Source organism: Atractosteus spatula, chromosome 24, assembly GCF_055471065.1.
Source record: "Atractosteus spatula isolate fAtrSpa1 chromosome 24, fAtrSpa1.hap1, whole genome shotgun sequence".
In the NCBI taxonomy this organism is placed as follows: Eukaryota; Metazoa; Chordata; class Actinopteri; order Semionotiformes; family Lepisosteidae; genus Atractosteus; species Atractosteus spatula.
Genome location: NC_142729.1, coordinates 3,067,393 through 3,089,961, shown reverse-complemented (window position 1 = coordinate 3,089,961; position 22,569 = coordinate 3,067,393). Strand labels below are relative to the sequence as shown.

The 22,569-nt window shown below is 39.8% G+C and overlaps 1 protein-coding gene across 3 annotated transcripts in view; it reads left to right on the top strand.

Moving 5' to 3' along the window:
• Positions 1 to 11,215, top strand: part of LOC148815783 (major histocompatibility complex class I-related protein 1-like) — a 49,129-nt gene extending 37,914 nt beyond the window's left edge. For all 3 annotated transcript variants that reach the window (XR_016086057.1, XM_088904873.1, XM_088904875.1), the window contains 2 exons: positions 7,877 to 7,914; positions 10,354 to 11,215. Coding sequence is in view for 2 of the 3 variants with exons in the window: in XM_088904873.1 (XP_088760999.1) it covers positions 7,877 to 7,890 (14 nt within the window). In the remaining variant the exon portion in view is untranslated. The remainder of the gene's footprint in view (positions 1 to 7,876; positions 7,915 to 10,353) is intronic.
• Positions 11,216 to 22,569: the final 11,354 nt, after the last annotated feature.

The following is a 22,569-nucleotide window of genomic DNA, read 5'->3' as shown; positions in this document are numbered from 1 at the left end:
CGATGCGCGACGCCGTAGCCAATTACCTCCGGTACGTGTTTGTACCGCGCACTTTGAATGGCTGTATCTGTAGCTTGGGGTTATGGAAAGAGAGGGACTGAAGCATAGGACACTTCATAACTGGGTGTCAAATCGGACACAATGTATGATATCCTGGTTGGTTTTTAAGAGCCAGGCTATAGTGTCTAGTAAAGTAGCCTATATCAGAGACATTCTTAAGGCTTTACACAGACGAGCTAAGTTGTACCATTGCAAGGATTGAGTTAAGGCAGTGGTTCTCAAACTTCTTGGACCAAGTATCACCCCTAATCCAACCAAAGCATCCAAGTACCACCTACAAGTCATCTTCTCATAGGAACCCCAGAAATTCTCAATGACCAACATGAGAACGCGTGCACACACACTCACACATACATATAATAAATATTATAATAATAAACTTTATTTGATATAGCGCCTTTAAAGGTGGCTTCTCAAAGTGTTTTACAGAAAAAAAAACATTAACAACAACTAATAAAAAAGCACCATTTCAGTGAGAGGGGTGAGCCTGTTTAGTTGAGCAAAGCAGATGTGAATTAATTTTTCAAGCCTTGATACAATTCACAACAGAGTCTAACAGATATTAAATCGTCAGGCATTTTCTTGACGGCAAAGGTCTCGCGGTGGATGTTGTAATGCGCCCATTCATTTCTGGAGCAACCTATCTAATTCGTGCAACTACACCGTTATGTTGGCTTGTCATTGCTCTAGCACCGTCTGTACAAACTCAGATGCATTTTTTCCAGTCGAGGCCATTCTCTTCGATAAATTCATTCAGAAGCTGAAATATGTGCTCTCCTGTAGTTCCTGTTGGTAGCGGTTTACAGAACAGAAAGTCCTCATGGGACATGCCCTCAAACTCGTATCTAACATAAACGAGCAAATTGGCCAAATTGACTACAGACTCTTCTAATTGCAGTGAAAAACATCTGCTCATCTTAACACGCTCTATCAGTGTACTTTTGATATAATCCTTCATTTCAATAATTCTATGAATGACTGTGTCTTTCAGGGAGAGGGGGGCAGCAGGTCGAGCTGTTTAGCAGCTTTTTCTCTACACATAATACGTGTCAGCTCTTTTGCCAACGGTAAATAAGGTTCTTCAAAAATAGTGTAGCTTACCTGCTTAAGCAATCCACAAGCTTGCATTTTTCCGCGTTTCCGTTTTTATTTCCTTATTTATTTTTAAGTCTTAATTTCATGTGCATGGGAGCGAAACAAAGACGTTCGGTGTATTTTTCTAAAATTAGAACAGTTCTTAAATATTTTTCTGTTATCACGCTTTCGTGTGCTCACAAGATTACCTGCGTTCGTAGCACGTATATCTTTGCATTCCTGTGTTTACAACGTTGGCATTGTTCCAAAATCATGCACATTCTCCTTTCTCCCTATTTGCTGGAGATACAGTAGCTTTTTTTAAATACAATTGGTCACTTGCATCCGTAGCACGCATTCCTATAGAGTGGTATAGAATTACAGAGTATCTCTTGTGTCCACTGAAGTATTAGCACACACTGTATGGTAGTACGCAGGCTGCGTATTCGACACGTATTAAAATACAAAATATGAAAACCCGTCCCGATTTTTCAGCGCACATGACACAGTTCCAGGGTCATTTGGCGTACCACCTGCCGGCACTCCACGTACCACTGCCGGTACGCGTACCACAGTTTGAGAACCACTGAGTTAAGGCAATCAGGAAAAGATGAAACAGACCAGAGACAGCAGTGAGACTTGTTCCTTGTAATTCTCGATATGCAAACAGTGGCAGTTCCATAAGCAGACACAAATGGAATCTTAAGAATAAAAGCAAGCTTCCCAATGATGATACATTTCTAATATGGGTGGCTAATTCAACTTTCCCCAATTTTAGAAAAACATACCTAGACCTAATTGCTGAACATAATGCTCATTACTACAATTACAGTATTTAGTATCTTGCCATCCCACCTTCTCACCTTGTTTACATCAATACAATACATTATCTTAGTGCCCCTCATCTTCATCACAGTAACCCTCTGCCAAATAAGGAGATCACCATGGCAACCACTGGACTTCAAGTTTAAGAGTCTTGTGTCCTCTTTATGAACTTTTTCTGTTTCCACAGCAACCTGGTTAGGAGCCCTTCTGTAGGTTTATGCCAAAATCAATTCCATCCAGACCTCATCTTTTAAGGCCTGATAGAGTTATAACCAAGTTCAAAGTTCTTTCAAGGGTGTGAACTGCAGTAACTGGCTATAAAATAGAAAGCAGAAAAGGCATGGAAAGATGCATAAGCAGTAATAAAAAAGTCATTCAATAGATCAAATAAATCAATACGCTCTTCATTGTTCAATCACCCATAACTGTCTATATTTATATATCAACTATTGTTATTAGGAGGCACCAGAGCCCATTGCCCTGGGTTCAGTTCTGGGGTGCTACCGGTGTGGAGTTTGTGTGCTCTTCTATAATATGCATGGTTTTCCCACTTTGTGCCTGAGAGGCTTTGGCTCCACCTTAACCCACCACAAAATATTTCTACCGCTTTGTTATGGCAAACCTAAATTCTTTTAGTTGAACAAGATTACTTAAACAACACATACTAAAACATTAGGTGAAGTGTCACTGTATGCAATAATAGTAGAATAAATATGGTTACCTCTGTAATGTCAATATCAATCCATCCATCCAAAGGTCTTTATCCAGTGTAGTGTCATGGGGTTTTTTGAAACCTAACCCAGAACATAACAGGAGCAAGGTGGGATACACCCTGGATGGGATACCAGTCCATTACAGGGCACAAACTGAAACAGACACACAAGATCATTTTTTTCCAAAAAACAGTTTAATACTTTAATCGAAAAGTATGCTTTTGGAGTGTGGGAGGAAACTGAACCACCTTCAAATGTATACTTAAAACACAGCGATTACTTTTTATACACCAACAATAAGTTATCACTTGGTTGTTGAATTGTATTTTCCTTAACGACTTTTTATTCTAAAATGTTTTGTCCAGTGAAGTTTGTGTTTGGAAACTTTCTTTGAAGTAACAATCTGTAGTGTCTATTATAGTACCCCCACCACCACCCAATGATGTCCTATTTTGTTGAATTAGAAATGGTTTATGAACATTCTTTAATGGGAATATATCAGTAGAATAATAATATAACTTCTAAGAAAAAGTAAAAATGAAGAATTTTCATTGGGAAGCTCAGTGGTGCAGTGCTTAGTGTTGCTGGCTCATAATGGTGGGGCCCTGGATTCAATTCCAGACCTGGGGTGTGCTGTCTGAGTACAGTTTGTACAGTATGTTCTCCCTTTGTTCACATGAATTTGTGCTGGGTATGTTGGTTTCCTCCCACAGTTCAAAGACATACTGTAGAGTAATCAGCTTTGGTAAAATTGGCCCTGGTGCGAGTGTGTTCATATTTGTATGTGTCTGCTCTGTGATGGACTGGCATCTTAATCCTGCATTTGAGCTATACATTTGAAGCAGTTTTGAGAAGGACAACAACATAAGAATTGTTACAAATGAGAGTCTGTTTGGCTAATGTACTGTATCTTGTTTGTTTTTTTGTCAGTGGCATTTTGATCCAAGGATCTTATTCAGCAATTTGCTAAAAGAAACCAGAAACCTAAAGAATTATTGTACTGCAGCACCTTTAAAACCATCCAGTTTGTGCTGCTTTCATCTTGAGATATAACTTTTATAACCAATGTGCCACAGAGGAGATATCCATCATCCTATGACTAGTTCTCACTAGATGGCCCACGAAGTCGAAGAATGTGACACTCTTGCTTTCTTCCCTGACAGCCGCATGAATATGCAATCATAGGTTCACTACCAACACCTACTACCTTAATTGAAAGAGCTATATTAGATACTCATGCAGTATACTTCCCTGTTTGTCCCAGAACCATGCCAACAGCTCCTCAGGTCAGATGCACTTTGTCTCTGTGAACAAGAGAAAAAAAATTTTTAGACAGACTGCTGGAGGAAGCAGTCCAAGCCCCCACCTTATCTTTCATCGGAAGCTAATGGGATGCAGCATCAAGCCCAGGATACTTAGCAAGTATAGATCACAATGCTCCAGGAGGCATGTAGGAATAGGTCACAGCGACTCAAGATCTGTGTCATCAGATCTGTGGAGAAAATTACAACCTCTTCTCGTGAATTGGTCACCCTAGTTCAGGTCTAAGTCCAGCCTAGTCACGTTTTACAGAAGATGCCCTTTTACAGACCTTGCCCTTTGGGTGAGTATTGTGGCTCTTTGACTTTGTGGCAAATAAGAAGGCTTATTATGACCTTGAAAGCACAACAACTATAGACTATAAGCTGCTCAAAGCTGAAATTCTCACCTTGATGGGGTCAAGACACGAGTCTGGACACATTTCCACCAGTGGCATTATGATCCACATATCTCAGATTGCTTCCAAATGTATGATTTGATCTACAAAAAAGTGTTTGGAACCAGAAACCTTAACACTCAACAGAAGAGTAGAATGAATAGTACTTGAAACTTAACTATGACAGCTGCTCCCTGAAGTGCAATAAACTATCACACAAAAGGATCCTCAAACTGCTTATGACTTCATTGCTACCTTAGAGAGACACCTGTCAGCAGGTGACATCATCAGGGATTCCAAGGGGGGCTCCTCTCTTTGTCAGGAACAACTCAATGAAGGGGACAAAGCGGAGATGAGAAGTGGTCAAGGGGTTCATTTCTGAATGAACCCATGGGTGGCCATTTCCTTCCCAAGCTGAACCTTAGCACCTTCATGGTGACCACTCTGCTGTCCCCAGTGTGTGACAGGACATGAGGCAGATGAGTGTCTTACCGAGGAGAGTACAAGAATGGACTGTGACATCATCCACACTTCCTCAAAGGATCAGTAAGAAGATCAAGCAGACCGTCATCTCTCCAAACATTGTCCTTTTCTAGAACAGTCACTTACTACAAGCACTAGTCACCCCAAGGAGAGCCCTGTGTTTCGTGTCTCCCGAGGTAGTAAGATTTTCCCTTCACAGGACTGCGTTGGAAAACATGGAGGCAAAGGAATTGCTACAGAAACAGACTCTTAACACTGAAGATTCTTCCCCTTCTCTTTCTCTGCATAGATGTAGAGCTCTGAAGACTCCTTCATCACTTACCAAAACAAAGAATCTGGCACTGCATTTCCAGCGAGACCAAGTTAAGGATGCTTCCCTGGGCCATGTATCAGCGCAAGTAGTTAAGCTAGACAAAACACGAGAAAGGGCACTAACTGTCCTGACTGTTAGTTCTCTGAAGCCAGTTACAGCCATTACCCATTATTGTGGAACCTTTTACCCACATTGCTATGGATCTTCTAGGTCCCCAAAACCAGAGAACCCCATATACCTTGCACCTGATGCAGAAATTTGCAGATCTTCTTAAATTTTAATTCTTAAGCATATCAGTATAGCAACCCCAAGCCCTTAAACAAATGTTGAAGAAGGTGGATCAAACAGAGAGAAAAGACTGGGACCAGTTCTTACACCTTCTAATGTTTGCTAACAGGAAGGTGTCCAGGGCCTCAATGGGGTCTCTCTATTTGAGTTATTTTATGGGATACAACCCCGTGGAATCCTCACCTCAGTCAACGAAGTCAACGTCTCACTTCACGTAATGTCCTCGCCTACCTGAATAAATTTCAGGAGAGACTGACTCAAAACAACTTTAAGAAATGCACCTTAACCCCATACACATGTGCTGTCCTTGTGCTCTACTGGTGGAAAAATCAATCTCTCTCCCCTCATCTCTCACCAGAAGACAACAAGGATATGACCACTACCCTATGCTAGGACAATCATCTTTTCTCAAGCCTACCGGGGTGTACACATCTCCTTCAGTATCCCATTGAGATGCCCCCTGGAGTTGTTGTGAGGGTTTCACCTCATCATATCCAGAATATGTTGGATCTGGACATTATCAAAGAGATACCAACCCCTGGTCCACCCCTGTTGTTAATATTCCCAAACCTGGCACTTTTATATCATCTTCTGGAGAGACTTAGGAAAGGAAATGTACATCACCACCCTGGGCTTAACAAAAGGGTATTGGCAGATCCTTGGAGCTCCATGGAGCTCTGAACACCTTCCAGTGATTGATGGACTAGTTATTAAGACCGCAGCTCCCATATGCTGTGGCTAACCTTGACAATCTGGTGATTTTCAGTGAGGACTGGAACTCACATCGAGAACACTGTCATGTTATCCACCCCTCCCTAGTCAAAGCACATCTGCACATAAATCCATTTTAATATTTGGGCTATGTTGTGGGTGAGGGACAGATCTGATCCCAGGTTGACAAGGACAAAGCCATCTGTGACTGGACAGTGCCTAAGACTAAAACCCAAGTGACGTCTTTCTTGTGTCTGGTCAAGTTACTATTACAATTATTCAGTCAGTTATTATTACAGATTCATTCCCCAGTTCACTGAACAGGTGGTCCCGCTTTCTGACATAACACATCAGTCGGCCCCATAAGATGGTACACTGGTTGGAGCCGAGAAACGAAAGGTTCTGCTGCATGTTGAGCATGGCTGCACACAGTTACTGTATAGCTCTCTTCTGAGATGCTGTTTTGTTGTGCTCTCAGGGCGGATTTGTGGCTGGCTAGTATCAGACTAATCTCATCTGAACCCGATGGGTTTATGTCTACAGGCTCAGTCATTATGTTACATCACGCTTCTGAGGTGGGCGTCGTGGCAAAATCCTGGAGTGTAGAGAACCCATTTGCCGGATTAAGTGGTCAGATTACAAAAAGCTGTGCATTACTGAAACTGGAGGGAGCATGCTGCACACATTGGGATCTAGTTGTAGCCTGGAGGCTGGAGGCCGGGCTAGCCAGGACATTAAACTGTGGTGCAGGCAAACACAATCCAAGTACATGGTCATTTAGTTCAAGTTCAAAGCCAGAGGCTAAAGTAAAAAAAAAAACATAAACCAAAGCCTGGGGGGGGGTAATAAAGGAACACGGTAAGGAACAAGAAGGAATCAAAACACAAGCAAAGCCAAACCAGGAAAAACTAGGAAACCAAGGGACCCCATGTACTAACTCAATGTCACAGCCCTGAGCTCCATCTCTGCTCTCTGGACTCTGCTTCAGCCTGCTAGCCTGTCTGCCTGCCCTCTGTTCTTACCTGATCTGCCTCTAGGGCTCTGCACTGGACCTGGTCCTCAGTTGGCCCACACGCTTGGCCTGGTTTCTGGAGACCCCTATGAAGAGAACACAATCCTCTCAGCCTGGTACCTGGTTCACCTCCTGGCAGACCAAGCCAGTGACATGCATCCTGTCCTGCCCAGCTCCAAGTGCAGACATACCAGCCCTATCCTATATCTGATTTTCTTATCTGCACTTATTCCTGTGATGCAGAGTCTATTCTCGTGCATAGGCCGGCTAGTACCCCTGGACTGATGCCCTTGCTCTTGGGTCCATTTCACCTTCTGGCCCACCCCTTATACTCAGGGTGTAACAGAGATATGATTCAGGGATCAAAATACATCAACGTTTTGACAATGGCAATACAATGGAATTCTTCAGAACAGTGAAACCTGAACCAGGGGATACAAGTAGAAAGTGATTTATAGCCAAGAATAAAAGGGTTTTCTTATCTCAAATGGTCATGGTAGTATAGATAAAGCTTCCCATTCAGTGGTTAATGCTGATACCTTGGCTTCCTTCATGAAATTTGGATGAGTTCCTTGAAGTCTAAATGACCTCCTTTCATTTGTTACCATGTTTATTTTCTTATGCATCGTGAATTTTAATTTAACTTCAACAGTTATGACTGATATCTCCTAATACTGTTTGTTTTAATTACCTCCTCACAGTTTATAGAAGATGAACAAGATGTGTCAGTGACTTTTTTGTAAGTACCGTCTTTAAGCTCAGTGCTTCCCATCTTATATTTCTAATTTATTTTTACAACAAACCAACACTTGTCTAGATTTTAAATGATATCTGTCTTCTTGAAAATTCTGTTCTTCCTGTAGAGTTTCCAATATCTCATTGATTTGTAAAACTGAATAGTTTACTAACTACAGAATTATTTAGATCCAATAATTTTCTAAACGGTTTATCCAATGTAGGGTCGCCAGGGAGCCAGGTTCTATCTTGGCAAGCAACAGGTGCAATGCACCCTGGATGGAACTAGTCCAATACAGGGCACACACAGACACCAACGCATGCACAGTCATATTAAGGCCAATTTTCCTAGAAGTCTACCAGACCTACCAGTATGTCTTTGGACTAGGGGAGGAAACCATCACACAAACAAACTCCACACAATGTAAAAGAATAAAATAAAAAATAAGAAGTAGAGGCAACAACAAGATGCTTATTTCCTCACAGCTGTGATATTTAGGAAAAATATTCAGAGTTTGAATCAGTTAGCTCATCAATGTAAGACTTTGCCAAATTGTAATAAAACAGCACTGACCTGGAGAATGCCTCATCTGTATGACAGGCTTCAGTATTGATCCACGCTATACTGCATTCCAGTACCCTGTACAATGGATATCTGCAGCCCACAAATACAAATGAAAATTAGGCAACACCATACTCACCCATCTGTTTAGGTCTTTGTAGAAAAGATTTGCATATACAAAGAGCCTTGTTATTCCATATGAATGTGCCTATATGAGAATCAATAAAAAAACTTTTAGGAAGGAAAATGGAAACACACTGGGAAAAGATCTAAAAATTTGGCAAGTATATTAATCTTGACTGCATTGATCTGAAAAACTTTTGAAAGGGAAAGATTTGACCAGCAGGCCAGATCTTGTTTAACCTGCTCTAGTAAAACTGATTTTTTTTGTGAAAAGAGATTCTTGGCTCTTGCAATATTTAGACCTCTAAATAATCCCCTCTATAGGTAGGTTTTGAACATTGAGAGATCCAACTTATCAGCAACTGATTTAATAGGAGGCAGCTGCCTTTTTTGCAAATTATCCTTTACCATAACAGACTGCCAAACCTTTTGAAAATACAAAGTATATGAGAGATTTAAGCAGAAGGTCTTGATACATATAACAGGAGGCCATCTGCATACAAAAAAATCCTTCTGAACAATGCCCCCACAGATCATACCATAAATTAATTTACATAATATTCTCAAAGACACCAAAAGAAGGGGAGACAGAAGGCATCCCTGTCTCACACCACAATGTTGCAGAACATAATTGGAGAATAAATGGTTAGTTTGGAGTAACAACAAAAGAGGCAACAGAACAGCTATAGATCAGTCTTAAAATAAAACTTAGACAAAACCCAAATGTCACCAGAGAGTAAAATAAATATCACCACTCCAAATTCTCTATATTTAATTCTATGATTACCCCAGGTGTCATCCTGGATGGTGAGTACATTACAGAAACACCTTAAATTACAAAAAGGAATATGAGCCCTTAATTAATCTTGTTTGGTCTAGTGCAAGAACTGAGGAGAGAGAAACCTCAGATCCCTGTGTCAGTATTTTGATCAAGATCTCAACACCTCAACTGAGAGGGGACAAGGGAGCTGCAGTCTAAAGGATTTTAGGTCAAAGGTCAGGGGCCTTTCCAGATTACACTGATTTACAGTACTTGCTTTTATCATCTTAGACACTGAGATTGAGACACTGAGACTGTTTTTGAAATCAGTAGTAATGGAGGGGAGGTGTATGAAAAAGCACAGTGGAGTGGAGTTCTCAATAGTGGATTCTGGGGTGTATAAATTAGAGTGATATTGTTTAGATTTCTCATTTATATGACTAGGATCTGTCAGGACAGAAACATTCTCTATGGCATCCTTAAATCTAATTGATATGCCTGAGTAGGTCAAGTTCACCCTTCAGCTTTAGGCATTCCTTAAATAATTGAAAACTGGGAGCAGCTGAGTATTATTGCATCCAGGAACATGTACAGCATGTTCCATCTTTCTTTTTCTTTTACACCTTTAAAGGCTGAGTATGAAATAATCTGACCATACAAACATACTTGTAGAGTTTCCCAGAGAGTGGCCCTACATCTGTAAGAACCTGTTTGATCTTGTTTATTTTATTTTTTTTTTTACTTTTTATTGTCCCTTTTGTCTGCTTCTTTATTCATAATGAACAGTGTCCTTGGGTTTGGAAAGTTTATTATAAAGATATATTATAACTCCCTTTCAGAAATAATTTTATCATGTTGTATTAATCTGTATTTTGGATTTTCATCATTTGCTAGTTTCAGAATATAAAACACAATATAGAACTCAAAACAAAACTATTCCATTGTGCAATTTCTATGCATGTGTTTTACTCATCTTTTTTCCATCTCTGTTGCTCCAGGTGTGGCTGGTTTGACTCAGCTGAGATTTCATCTCTTACACATCATTGTACCCACATTTCTACACAAAGCAAATAGGCATAACAACAGACTACATACTGTAACTGTGTTGCAATAGTTGTTCACAATTATTTGTTCTCTAAATTTTGGTACTATATAATTAATGCATTGCAGAGTAAACAAGCTAGGTATTCACTGTATCAGAGAGATAAGACATATGTACAAAGAAAATATCAAAAAAGATATTTATATTATCATGCAAAGCATAAGCAGAAAACTGAGTTTCTATCTCTTACTGCCTCTTGAAAACAGCAAACATCAAATGCTGTTCCTGTAGTAATGTGGTTCTTTGTGTCTACAGCTGAATCTGTAAACAAAATGAAACAGGGGTTCTAAGCAGCAACTTTAGTGAACCATTGTTTGAGTTATATGTGGTCTACCAACAGGTATCCAATATATAACTCACCTCACTCTACCCAAATCAGCACACCTTTAAAAATTACAGCCTGGATCATCAATATATGTACTGTATTGTGATTTGGCTTGAAGTGCCAAATGGAATGAAGTTAAACACATCTTTAAACACAACTGTAATTTAAATAATGAAGGGTGAATTTGAAATGTCAGTTTCTATAATAAGAAGCAAAGTAAGTGATAATAAGAGATGAGTATAAATTCTTCTGTACTACTAATAGCTAATAGCTGATATTTAGAGAACTGTAGTGGAGTAGGGGTCTGGTAGGTAAGAACTCCCTAATCAAAGAAAGGGAAAGAAACATTTCTTAAAACCATTTAGAAAGCAATTTTTAAGATTTGACTCACTTAATGCTGTATGTTTCAAAAGAATAAATTATTTTGATTTCTGCTTTCTATCTTCAGTGTGATTTTTTTCTGATAGAATTTTAGCTACTTTTAAAAAACATTTTTTCATTTTTATGAGAATTAATTCTACTGTTTATTTTGGAGATGCAATCATTCTACTGTGAATTCATCACACTTTCTCCACAGTGCCTGTGACAGACTAAGTAAAATGAAATCCATAAATTTATATTTACATTACTATATAACCAAGGTCTGATATAATATAAAAGCTTACATTTAAATTATGTATTCCATCACACTCAGGACGTCCTGCTGAGGACCAACATGGTTAAAAAATAGTCAGCCATTGTTCAACTGAACTATGTTCTTCTATTGTTTTACATAACCTTTTCTTATTTATCCTGTTTTCTTTATATTTCCATCTAAAGCACGTGCTCTTGCAATGCAAAATCTTGTTGTACACCACAATCACCAGCTTTTTGGCCTGTTTGGTTAAATATTTTGCTTACAGGGACAACATTCTTCATTTTCTAGGCCTTTAGGGATTGTGACTAGTAGGATATTGTTCATATGTGTCATAGTATAACTATTAAATAGTTTTGTGTGACAGGCCATCAGCAAGCACTCAACTAACAGTTTCAACTGCTTCAAGCAGCTGTGTGCAGCAGCTCTTTCCACACTGTATGTAATCCTGGAGGTGACAGCTGCCTTAACACTGACAGAGAACTAATGAAATGGAAAGATAAAAGTCTGATGAGCATGAAGAAAAGGGAGAAGTCACACTGCAGTTCAGTAAGGGTTTGAAATTAGTTTTAATTTGTAATGAAAAAGACCATTTCCAGAGCACACCAAAGAAGACACACACAATGTGCAAGCTCAATGGTGCTCTGAATTAAAGCAGTTTTACAAAGAGTTTTAAAGTTGGAGTACAGTTCTTATAGTGTTTATGAGTGACCATTACATATGCATTAGAACTTTAGAAAATACCTCCACAGACAGGAAAATGGGAATTTCTGATTTCAGGATTGTGGCATAAAGCAGTTATTTTTATTCACATTTATTTAAAGATGGACAATAAAACATGCACCACCTTTCTTCCCTGCAGCCTACTACTGTTATGCCCCAGCCACACAGGAATTGCTGCCCCACACATTCCAGCGTAGGCTTAATTATCTAATCATCCATGTGCTCTCCATCAACTTACTAATACCTGCCGAGCCCGTCTGTCCTCTCTCAGTATTGGGTTTACTCCTTCATTCTCTGTGGCGATGCTTAAACTTCCTGTTGCATCTCTCGGCTTTCGACCCTGTTTGCTCCGACCTTGCCTCCTGATTACTGTCTTGTTGACCTGTGGATATCCCGGTGTGAACCCTGCTCATCTATTCGGACTCTGTGTACGCCATAGGCACCTCCGCTGTGTTCGGACCACCCTGTTCAACACCAACCTAGACCTCTCCTATCCGCCTCTTGCTGCACTCAGAAGAATTCCTGCATAGGGTCCAACATCGCCCCTCAGGCGACCGTAACAGATACAAATTGGGCCTCATCTAGTGTTTTTGTTCGATACAGCTGCAAAAGTCTGAAGATGGTTGAGTGTTTCTATGCTCAACCCAAGCCCTGAGGGAGCAGCAACAAAAGCTTATGGAATTAGCATCATTTTAAAAAGGATTGTATATAACTTCAACGAAGGGTTTAACATCCTGAAGATGAAATTGGAACTCAGAGGTGTTCATACAGATGCAGCCATTCAAAGTGCGCGTTACAGACACGTACCGCAGGTGGCGTCGCGCATTGTGACACAAGATGACGCGCGGCACAGCAGTACGTGATTGGTTGACCGACAGGGGCACTCGTGGTCTGTTGGTCTGTCGTAGAAAGACTTACAGTAAACGTCTTTGCTGTGCCTGTTGTAGATATTGAATTTTACCACTGAAGGGAAATCTTAGTAGCTGAGCATAAAAAGAATAGGAGCATACTGTAACGCGTGTGAAGGCCATAAACGATATTAATTTTGGAACATAAACATACAGTACTGTATATGGCTGGTCTTGGTACTTTAAAGAAAAAATACACACCAGTATTCCATTTCTCCCTAAACATTTTAAGCATCGAAGTCTTTAACTAAAGAGATACCGGAGTCAACAAGCATACTTTTAGAATTTGATTAATAGGGAATATAATATGGAATCGCGTATCTAAAAAATTTAATAACGATATGATTATATTTGTGTACTGCGACAGGGCTGTGTAGGGCTGTTTCGCCTCCCTCTTCATGTGACTTCCCCTGTAGCCTACTGGTCTACGTGCCTGACTACCAACTCCTGGGTTGTGTGTTCAAATCGAGCTGGTGCTGGACTTTTCTTTTAACAAACATTTCTTCGAAAAAATAGAATAGCGATATTATGGACAATCAATTGACTTTTATATTTCAAAATATCACAACATGATCGATTTTAAGTCATTTTTGATAACAATCAACAAACAAACATTTCTTTGAAAAAATGAGATGTTTCCCTTGGTCAGAGATATAAATATATAATATATAAATAAATTAAATTTAACTAACATGTGAAATAGCGTGTGAAAAAGTGGTAGTTTAAGCTTTTCTGCTAATATAATATGGAATCGCGTATCTAAAGAATTTAATACCGATATGATTATATTTGTGTACTGCGACAGGGCTGTGTAGGGCTGTTTCGCCTCTCTCTTCATGCGACTGTACCAGGAAGAGGATTTCTTTCTATTCAAAACGTGTATTTTAAACATTTAAGAAGTAAAAACCTTACAGCGTACACAGATTTCTAAACTGATCAGGATCGTTATCTTTGTCTTATGCATAATAATGTTCACCGCTCTGTCCAGCAAATTAATAATAAACTTTATTTTATATAGCGTTTTAAACGAATAAGTAATTAGATTGCTCATAAACCTAATCACTTGCTTTTTCTTTTTATTTAGGCTCAGATTTCAACTATAGATCGTATTATTAATAACCATAATAACAACCCACCAACAAAAACAACCATATAAACATAATACCAACCAAAAACATAGATAACGACCACAATACAAAATCAAATATATCAAACCATTATACTCTCGCAAATTCCTCCAATTATCATAATCCCGCCCCTTATGCAAAACCAAACCCTCCTCCCATCCCAGTTTATCCTCTTTATCATAAACAAAATCCACCTCAATTTTCAACATAAAGCATTACTGCTTACTGGGTTTTTGAGGGGGGGGGAGGTGTCTTTCGCTGGAAATCTCGCCTGCTTCTATTTTACGAGTACAACCCCATCTCTGCAGGAGTGCTGGCTGTGACGAATTAAACCAGTTTCACAGGTATTTTCAAAGTAGGAAGTACAGTGTTAACTGGTAGCTGGGCTCCTCAATGAAATCGCTTTAACATGCTAATGCGTTGGTGTAACAGTCCGGGAGTGGCAAGCTTCCAATGTCAACTCGACTCGATTGGAAGACAATGAACGTATTTTAGCCCTAAATGAATTAATAGCAAACCTGGTTTACATAAAATACATTTTTCCAAGAAAGTTTATAATAATGCGATCTATAGTTGAAATCTGAGCCTAAATTTTCAGAGAGCAATCACACTGTGTTTATGTAGAAAAAGCGATTAGGTTTATGAGCAATCTAATTACCTATTCGCCTAAAACGCTATATAAAATAAAGTTTATTTAGAGATGAATGATCAGTGTCGCAGTTTAAATAATTTTTGTAGGAGGGCTTGGACAGATTCCAAGTGCATTTTTGCAATTTACGTTGCATTGTCCAATGTGCTGTTGTAATACAGTTTAGAATACAGTTAGTCTAAGCTTTATCAGCTTTATTTATGGGTTGCAATTTAGAAAAAGTCAAAAACCGCACTCAAAATGCAATTTAGAGCTTTCTGGCAAGAGGAGACACCCAAATTATAATGTAACATGCCACTGTTTGTGCATGAACAAAGTTATACTGCAATTTTCCTTAGATACAGCACAAAACGAAACTAAAACGCCCTGGGCATACCGTTTCGCGCTTCTTATTAGTTGCTCAAAAGTAATTTGACCGTATGAAATGCATAATATAAACCTAGAAACATATACGTGAGCAGTATTTACGTACTGTAGTATCGGTGTTAAGACATACCTCTCAAATACTGTAAATCAAGTTAAAAATATTTTAAGACCGATTCTGGTCATAATGAAACCATGTTTCGTGTATGTTTTCTTTAAAGTACCGAGACCAGCCATATACTGTATGTTTATGTTCCAAAATTAATATCGTTTATGGCCTTCACACGCATTGCAGTATGCTCCTATTCTTTTTATGCTCAGCTACTAAGATTTCCCTTCAGTGGTAAAATTAGATATGAATATTCAATACTTAAACGGGCACAGATAAGACATTAAATATACATATACATACTGTATACAGTACAGTTTTCATACGGTAATATGTTTATGTTTCTAAATCAATCTCTTTTATGAGCATGTGAAAGGCATGGTGAATCGATTCTCAAAAATGACTGTACTTTGCATGATTGGAAACAAATACGCGATTGCGAAATGCTGTGGTGTTACTTTTACAAACACGGTCAATGAAAAAAAGAATGTTGACCAGGGCAATACTTTGAGTTTACAGTACACTTACAGCTTGTCCAAGGTCATTCATTATTAATACTATTAGTAATATCTTCGTTAAAGACTTTGATGGCCACAGCTCAAACATGAGAGGTTGAGCTTCATTAGCTCCACCTTGCGGAAATTCCGTATACTATTATTTTGCTTGTCGTATTATAGGAAAATTTACGGTAACTAGCGGTATTTATCGGTAACTCGCGGTATTTACCGGTAACTCGCGGTAGACTGCGTACAGCGTACCGGAAAATAATGCGGTATCGCCCGCGCATTTTGAATGGCTGCATCTGTAGCTATATGAAAAAAAAGCAGTGGCATGTGGAAGTCTGGAGTCCACTTGGTCACATTGCCAGGTTAAAGTCAGGGGAGGCACAGGTATAGGCTGGGGCCATGAAAACACAGAATAATTTTGAAAACAGAGAAAAATAATCTTTGGTGGGGTTGGATTCAAAACCATAGCTAAGTTTCAAAGCCTGACCTTCCAAGATAGTCCCAGACCAATCCCTATTACACAGTGTCTTGTACGATACTAGTTTTCACAAACTGTGCCTGGAACACCTGACGTCTGAAAAAATTCTGGGACAGGTAGTTCTCAAGTAGTTTGTGGACACAAGTCTCATGCCACCTGATGTTGAGAGAAGACACTTACTTTATGTCTTAGAGTGGAAAAAGAAATTCCACTACTATTGTCCAGCTGCTTCCTAGCAAACGTGTCACTGATCACAACCTGGCCAATGCAGAAGAGTCGCCCTGCTGGCCACTGCAGGGAAAATTAATCAGAAAAGGTGCCCCAGATATAGGTCTGTGAACAGATAAGTGCAGAGCTGCCTTCCAATTTATTACAAACCGCCTATACAGGGATCTATCCATTTGCTGCCTAAAACAAGTTACACCTTCAGGTCTAGTTAAACAATGCTTGCTGTAAGTGATTCATCTCTACAGTGTGAAGTATGCGATATTCTCCCTCTGCAGTAACATGAACTCTATTGTTTTAAATTGCAGACAGAACATTTCCCAGCAGCTATATCACCCTACTACTAACAACTGGCAACCCACTGAAGCTAAGCAGGTGTGAGTCTGGCCAGTACCTGGCTGGGAGACCTCATGTGAAAAACTGAGGATGGTGCTGGAAGAGGTGTAAGAGTAGGTGTTAACCCTATGGTCTGTGTGGGTTCTAATGCCCCAGTATAGTGATAGGGACATTATACTGTAAAAAGGCGCTGCTCTTTGGATGAGACATAAAACCAAGGTTCCTACCACTCTGTGGTCATTAAAAATCCCAGGGTATGTCGAAAGGAGTAGAGGTGTTACCCCAGCATCTTGGCCAAATTTCCCATTGGCCTCTACCAATCATGACCTCCAAATAATCCCCATCTCTGAACTGGCTGCATCACACTGTTCTCCACCCCACTAAGAGCTGATGTGTGGTGAGCGTACTGGTGCACTCCGGCAGCTGTTGCATCATCTAGGTGGGGCTGCATACTGGTGGTGGTGGAGGGCATCCCCATTACCTCTGAAGCGCATTGAGTGGAGTGTCAAGAAAAGCACTATATAAGTGTATAGAATTATTATTATTAGCCAGTGGCCATACCCCCTGCAGCTCTCATCTGGCTACCCACTGAAGTTAAGCAGGATTGAGCCTGTTTAGTACCTGGATGGGAGACCTCCTGGGAAGTTACGGATGCTGCTGGAAGTGGTGTTTGTGGGACCGGGGGGGGGGTCCCACCCTGTGGTCTGCATGGGTCCTGTTGCCCCGATATAGTGGCAGGGACACAATATTGCAGTGGGCTCCGACATTCGGATGAGACGTTAAACCGAGGTCCTTACTCTCAGTGGTCATTAAAGATCCCTGGGCATATCTCAATAAGAGTAGGGAGTTATCCCGGCGTCCGGGCCAAATTCCCCCCCCAGCCTTTACCATGGCCTCCAAATTGTCCACATGTATGATTGGTTTGCACTTGCCCTGCGCTTGTTGTTTGCCGGGTAGGCTCTGTCTTTCCGCAACACCGTGTGGTATAAAGCGGTTTGGAAAATGACATTATTATGTCCAACTGTATTAGCTGAGAATTGTGCTGTTTGGGAAGTCTGGTGTGGGAAAAGGTAATAAAGGAAACTTTCTTGGAAAAAAGGTCATTTGAATTTCTTTTCCTTATCACCAGTAAATCAGATATGTGAAACAAAGACTGCTGAGATGGACATGAGAATCATGTAGGAAGGAGTAATAAGTAATAAAACTTAATTTGTTTGTCATTGAGTTTTCCAGGACCCCATGTGTTAGTAGTAGTGATCCAGGTTGACAGATTCACAAGTGAGGACAAGCACACAGTTACAGTACATGTGCATGTAGTCCAAGTCAGGACTTAAACGTTTCTTACAGTTAGTTCAAATGAGGAGGTGGTTGTAGAAAGAGCCTCTATAATTCTGCAGACTTTGGAAATGACCTGTAAGAGTACTATCTTCAGGACTAGTAAGATATGTAAGATGTTTGTAAGAAAATGCATGGAAGGTATCATGTTTAAACAAAGAAGACACAAATAACACTGAGGATATAGAGATGCTGGAATGACAGATCAGAGTCTGACCTGTTAATTTAATAAAAAAATTCTAGAAGCCCAGGCAGAGATAAAAGTGCCAAAGAATAAAAAATAATAATCTGAGGGTCTGATATGAAGGTTTTGACAGGTAGAGGTGTAGTACAGTTGCATGTAGTCAAAGTCAAGACTTAAACCTTTTTCCTACGTGATAGATCAAGAGAGATAGTAAAAAGCAGAATTCTGCCCAAAATATACTTTCTGCAATAGAAAAATGTGTTTGCGAACTCAGTTATTTTCGCCAACAAAATAAGGGTACATCCTTATACTGGCACCTGGTACTAGTTTCTTGTTTTGATTCTGATCTTCAATGGAGGATAACCAGGGGGAGCAGTTAATGCTTAACATGGCAGGCAGAAGCATTTGTTTAGTTTATTGTAATGCCAAAAATTACATCACACAACACATGTATAATAATCGCAATTCTAAAACGTACACAGTTTATATTGCAATAACGAATAAGCAAGTATTCATAGAAAAGGTTAAAACATTATAGCTTTTTTATAAATTACATAAACTTAATACAGTCAAAACAAGCACATCAAAACTTTTCCGAAATAATCACGGTAAGTGACCAAGTTAAAGACTTTGATTCATAAAATGTTTAAGACAAAAGTGGAATACTATTGTGGATTTTTTTTTTATGTTAGCTACCACAACCATAAACATACTTATATACAGTATGTATAATATATTTATATTCCTAAATTAAAATAGTTTATAACAGAGGTTCCCAACCTATTACAGCTCATGGCCCACATGACCAACCATAAAAACTTCCGCGGCTCATAGAAGGACCAGGCTGCTGTCCTCATCGTTTGAAATGGGCTAGCGCTGTACCTCAGCAGTAGTCTAATTGACACCAGTTATCAGAGAAAATACACACATACAACTACAAACATGGCTTTATTGATTACAGAAGGAGTCCAGTCAGCACCTCACAAAAAATAAATTAATTAAAATAAAAATATTGTAAAAATTAAGGCACCAGTATGACCTTTTCTTAATAATGATATCTCACGCACTTAATGCTAGCCTTGTCAAAAACAAAACTGAACAAGCAAAATCAAAACAAACTGAAATTTTTTTCAGAAGTGCAGGGTAGCCTTCTGTGCAAATCAACTTATAAAGATGTTGAGAAACAAAAATACGCACAATAACTATCAGAACAATTATAAAAATGTAGATGTTAACTCCCCATCTTACATTATATTCAACAAGTAGAGTTTCCAATGGACACAGGAACGCACAGTTACTTAACAGCCTACAGCTAGCCTGGAAGTAAACACGCACACCTTCTTCCTGGTTCTCTTAGTGAGAGGGCTGGTGCTGTTTGACAGGTACCAAATGCTGGATGTCAGCTGCAGAGTCATATTTTGTTTGTCTTTAACGCCTCCTTTGATCGGAACACACAGCACACAGCAGCAGCGTCTCGTTCTCAGTTCCCACGTACACAATGCCCAGAGCCAGGTACTCACTGCTCTATTTTCTCATTTTTAGTTTGGTTTTTGAATTATCGGTATAAGGCACTGAAGGGGTTTCTTTGCTTGTACATTGCTTTCCTCTATGTCTTTCCTCATAAGAGAACAAAATGCAAGCCACTTATCCATGATATGAAGGGTAAAAGTTTACAACTTGTCGCAGCAAACTTAGCGATATCACTGAAATCTACCTGCCTTGTGGTGCTGTTCTCTTTAGACAGCTGTAGTGGCAATGCTTGTTAATAAGACAGAATTAAGTGTTGCTGTGCTTTCCCAAATGAGGCCCCATCTATCTCTTCATCTCTGTGGTGCAGCTAGTTAAAGCCAACACTAACTAGCCAGTCTTCAGAGAGCAACATCCTGACCATACTGAGACTCAGCCCGGACAACCACAGAATGGCCAGTGTGTCCAAGTGCCAGAACTTTCCTCTGTTCTAAGAGTCGAGAGCGGAGGTTGCCACGAGTAACCAAAGGTTCCACCCGAGGTTAGCATCAGCAGCAAGCCTCGTGAACAGGTCGGAACTGTGGACAGCTGAATCACTATTCAGAACTAGCGCTTCATCGGGAACGAACCGGTCCTCTTCCTGACCTGCTGGGACCCACAGTCATCTTTTCTCCTGTGCACAAACTTCGCTAGTTAAAGCCAAAACTAACTAGCCAGTCTTCAGAGAGCATCAGCAGCGCACCATCGCAAGCCACACAGCACAGCCTGGCACGGAGCCAGAGAGTGCGGATTGGACAGCAACAAGCCTGCAACTGCTTCTTTGTGCCTGCAGGAGATCTGAATCCCCAGAGATTAGATGAGTATTCAACTTCACTGCATTACTGCTCGAGAATTCAATTGTTATCCCAACCAGTTGATATCAGTTTAATTCTTAAGAGTTATGTACTTGTTTTGAGTGTCTAGTGTAGAAGTTGTGACCAAGTTCATTTACGAAACGGTCTAAATGAATGATATACCGAATGTATGTCCTCTTGATATGTATAACTCTTTGTGACTGATTGAATATATACCTTTTGTATTCTGATAACCCTCTCGATAAGATCTGTTAGGTTTACATGCATATTCTATGTATTAATAAATGTATTCTTGTGTATTAGTACCTGTGTGTGTGCGTTGTTTGAGTTATACTGCAAGGTTGGATTCTAAAGCCATTAAAAGAATCATTTTGTCCCAGTAAATTAATTATTAATAATTGTCCCAGTAAATGCCCAAACCCTACAGAACTGGTGCCTCGTGAGAGCACACTACACAGCAAAGCCAGATCCGACAGTCTTTCCTGTGACATGGTGGACCTTTTGATCAATTTCATTTTGCTAAATGACCGTTCAGCACTGGCAACAGCAAGTGGAATTGTTAAAAACACTTGACATGCTATCACTGTGTTTGGAAATGGAGATTTCATATCTGTGTTGACCAAATACTGCAGTACCTCAGATGGAGTGTTGACTTCATTGGGGAGCAGATGAGACAAACTTTAATTCTGTTGCCAAATCTCCGCCATGTCTCCTAAAAACAAGGCAAGTTTGTTGCAGGCTTCAGTTGAATTATTTCATGCCAAAAAGATGGCTGAATTTGGTCAAGAAAAATGTTCTTCTGTCTCACTGATGACAGTGTTCAGTAGGCAATTGATAAAGTTCACTTTAAACTTTTCCTCTCTAATTGTCTTTTCTGTTCTTTGTGTTTCTCACTACCCGACTTACATTTCTGGATCACTTACATGTTGCACATTAACATAACTTATGTAAATGTAAGCTTGTCTGTTGCTCAGTCTTCCAGGGGAAAAGGGTCATGTTATCCAATTCTAACCACTGGTTTATAACATTCAGAGACGTCATGCTCCTGTTATTTTTATGCTTAGCTACCAAAATTTCCCTTTAGTTGTAAAATTCCATATTAAGCAGATTTAAACATGTACAGCAGAGAGATTAAATTAAGCAATTGTTTCACTAACATCTAGTGCAGCGCAAGTGCCACCTGTTGATCGTCTTTGGCCAGTGAATCGCATGCGGAGGTAAAGTGCAGCCCCTGTAATGTGTTACAAGGTTTTAACACATTCTGAATTGCTGAAAATAATGACATCTGAAAATGACTACCCTCTTAAAGGCCTTGTGGAGGTTGGAATTAATGCTGGGAACCGGTAAGGGTAAAACTACTGGGATTATGTTACTGAGTATTTCAGTGAGGAGAAACAGGCTGTAAGACCGTCTCTTGGAAAAAGAGGCTACAGACTGTAAGACCGTCTTTAGAAAGTAAGCTTCAAAACAGTAAAAAAAAAAGGAGACGTTAGTAAGAAGAAAGGGTAATAAAAGCCCAGGGCAAACATCGCTTTGAAAGAGAGGCTTGGGCCCTAGAGCAGAAATAGCTAGTTGGTAAGGCATTTCTGAAAAATGGAATGCTATGGGGAATACTGAAAGTGTCAGACCTTACTGGCTTCTATAGATTGTTAAAGATTACGATCTGCTGTCATCATCCTTCTCTCTTCAAAAATCCAGCCCTCGCATTCACCACTTTAACAAACAGTTTTTCCCTCTTCACGGCCATTCCCCTCCCCGCTCCTCCCAATGCATTGATGTTCATTCCTCCTTACATTCCTCTCTCAGCCAGCAAATTTTGCTGAAGTTAATCTTGCTCACTTTCTCCCCCGGCAACCCCTATTCCAGAACAGTCGACTGCAGTATTCCAT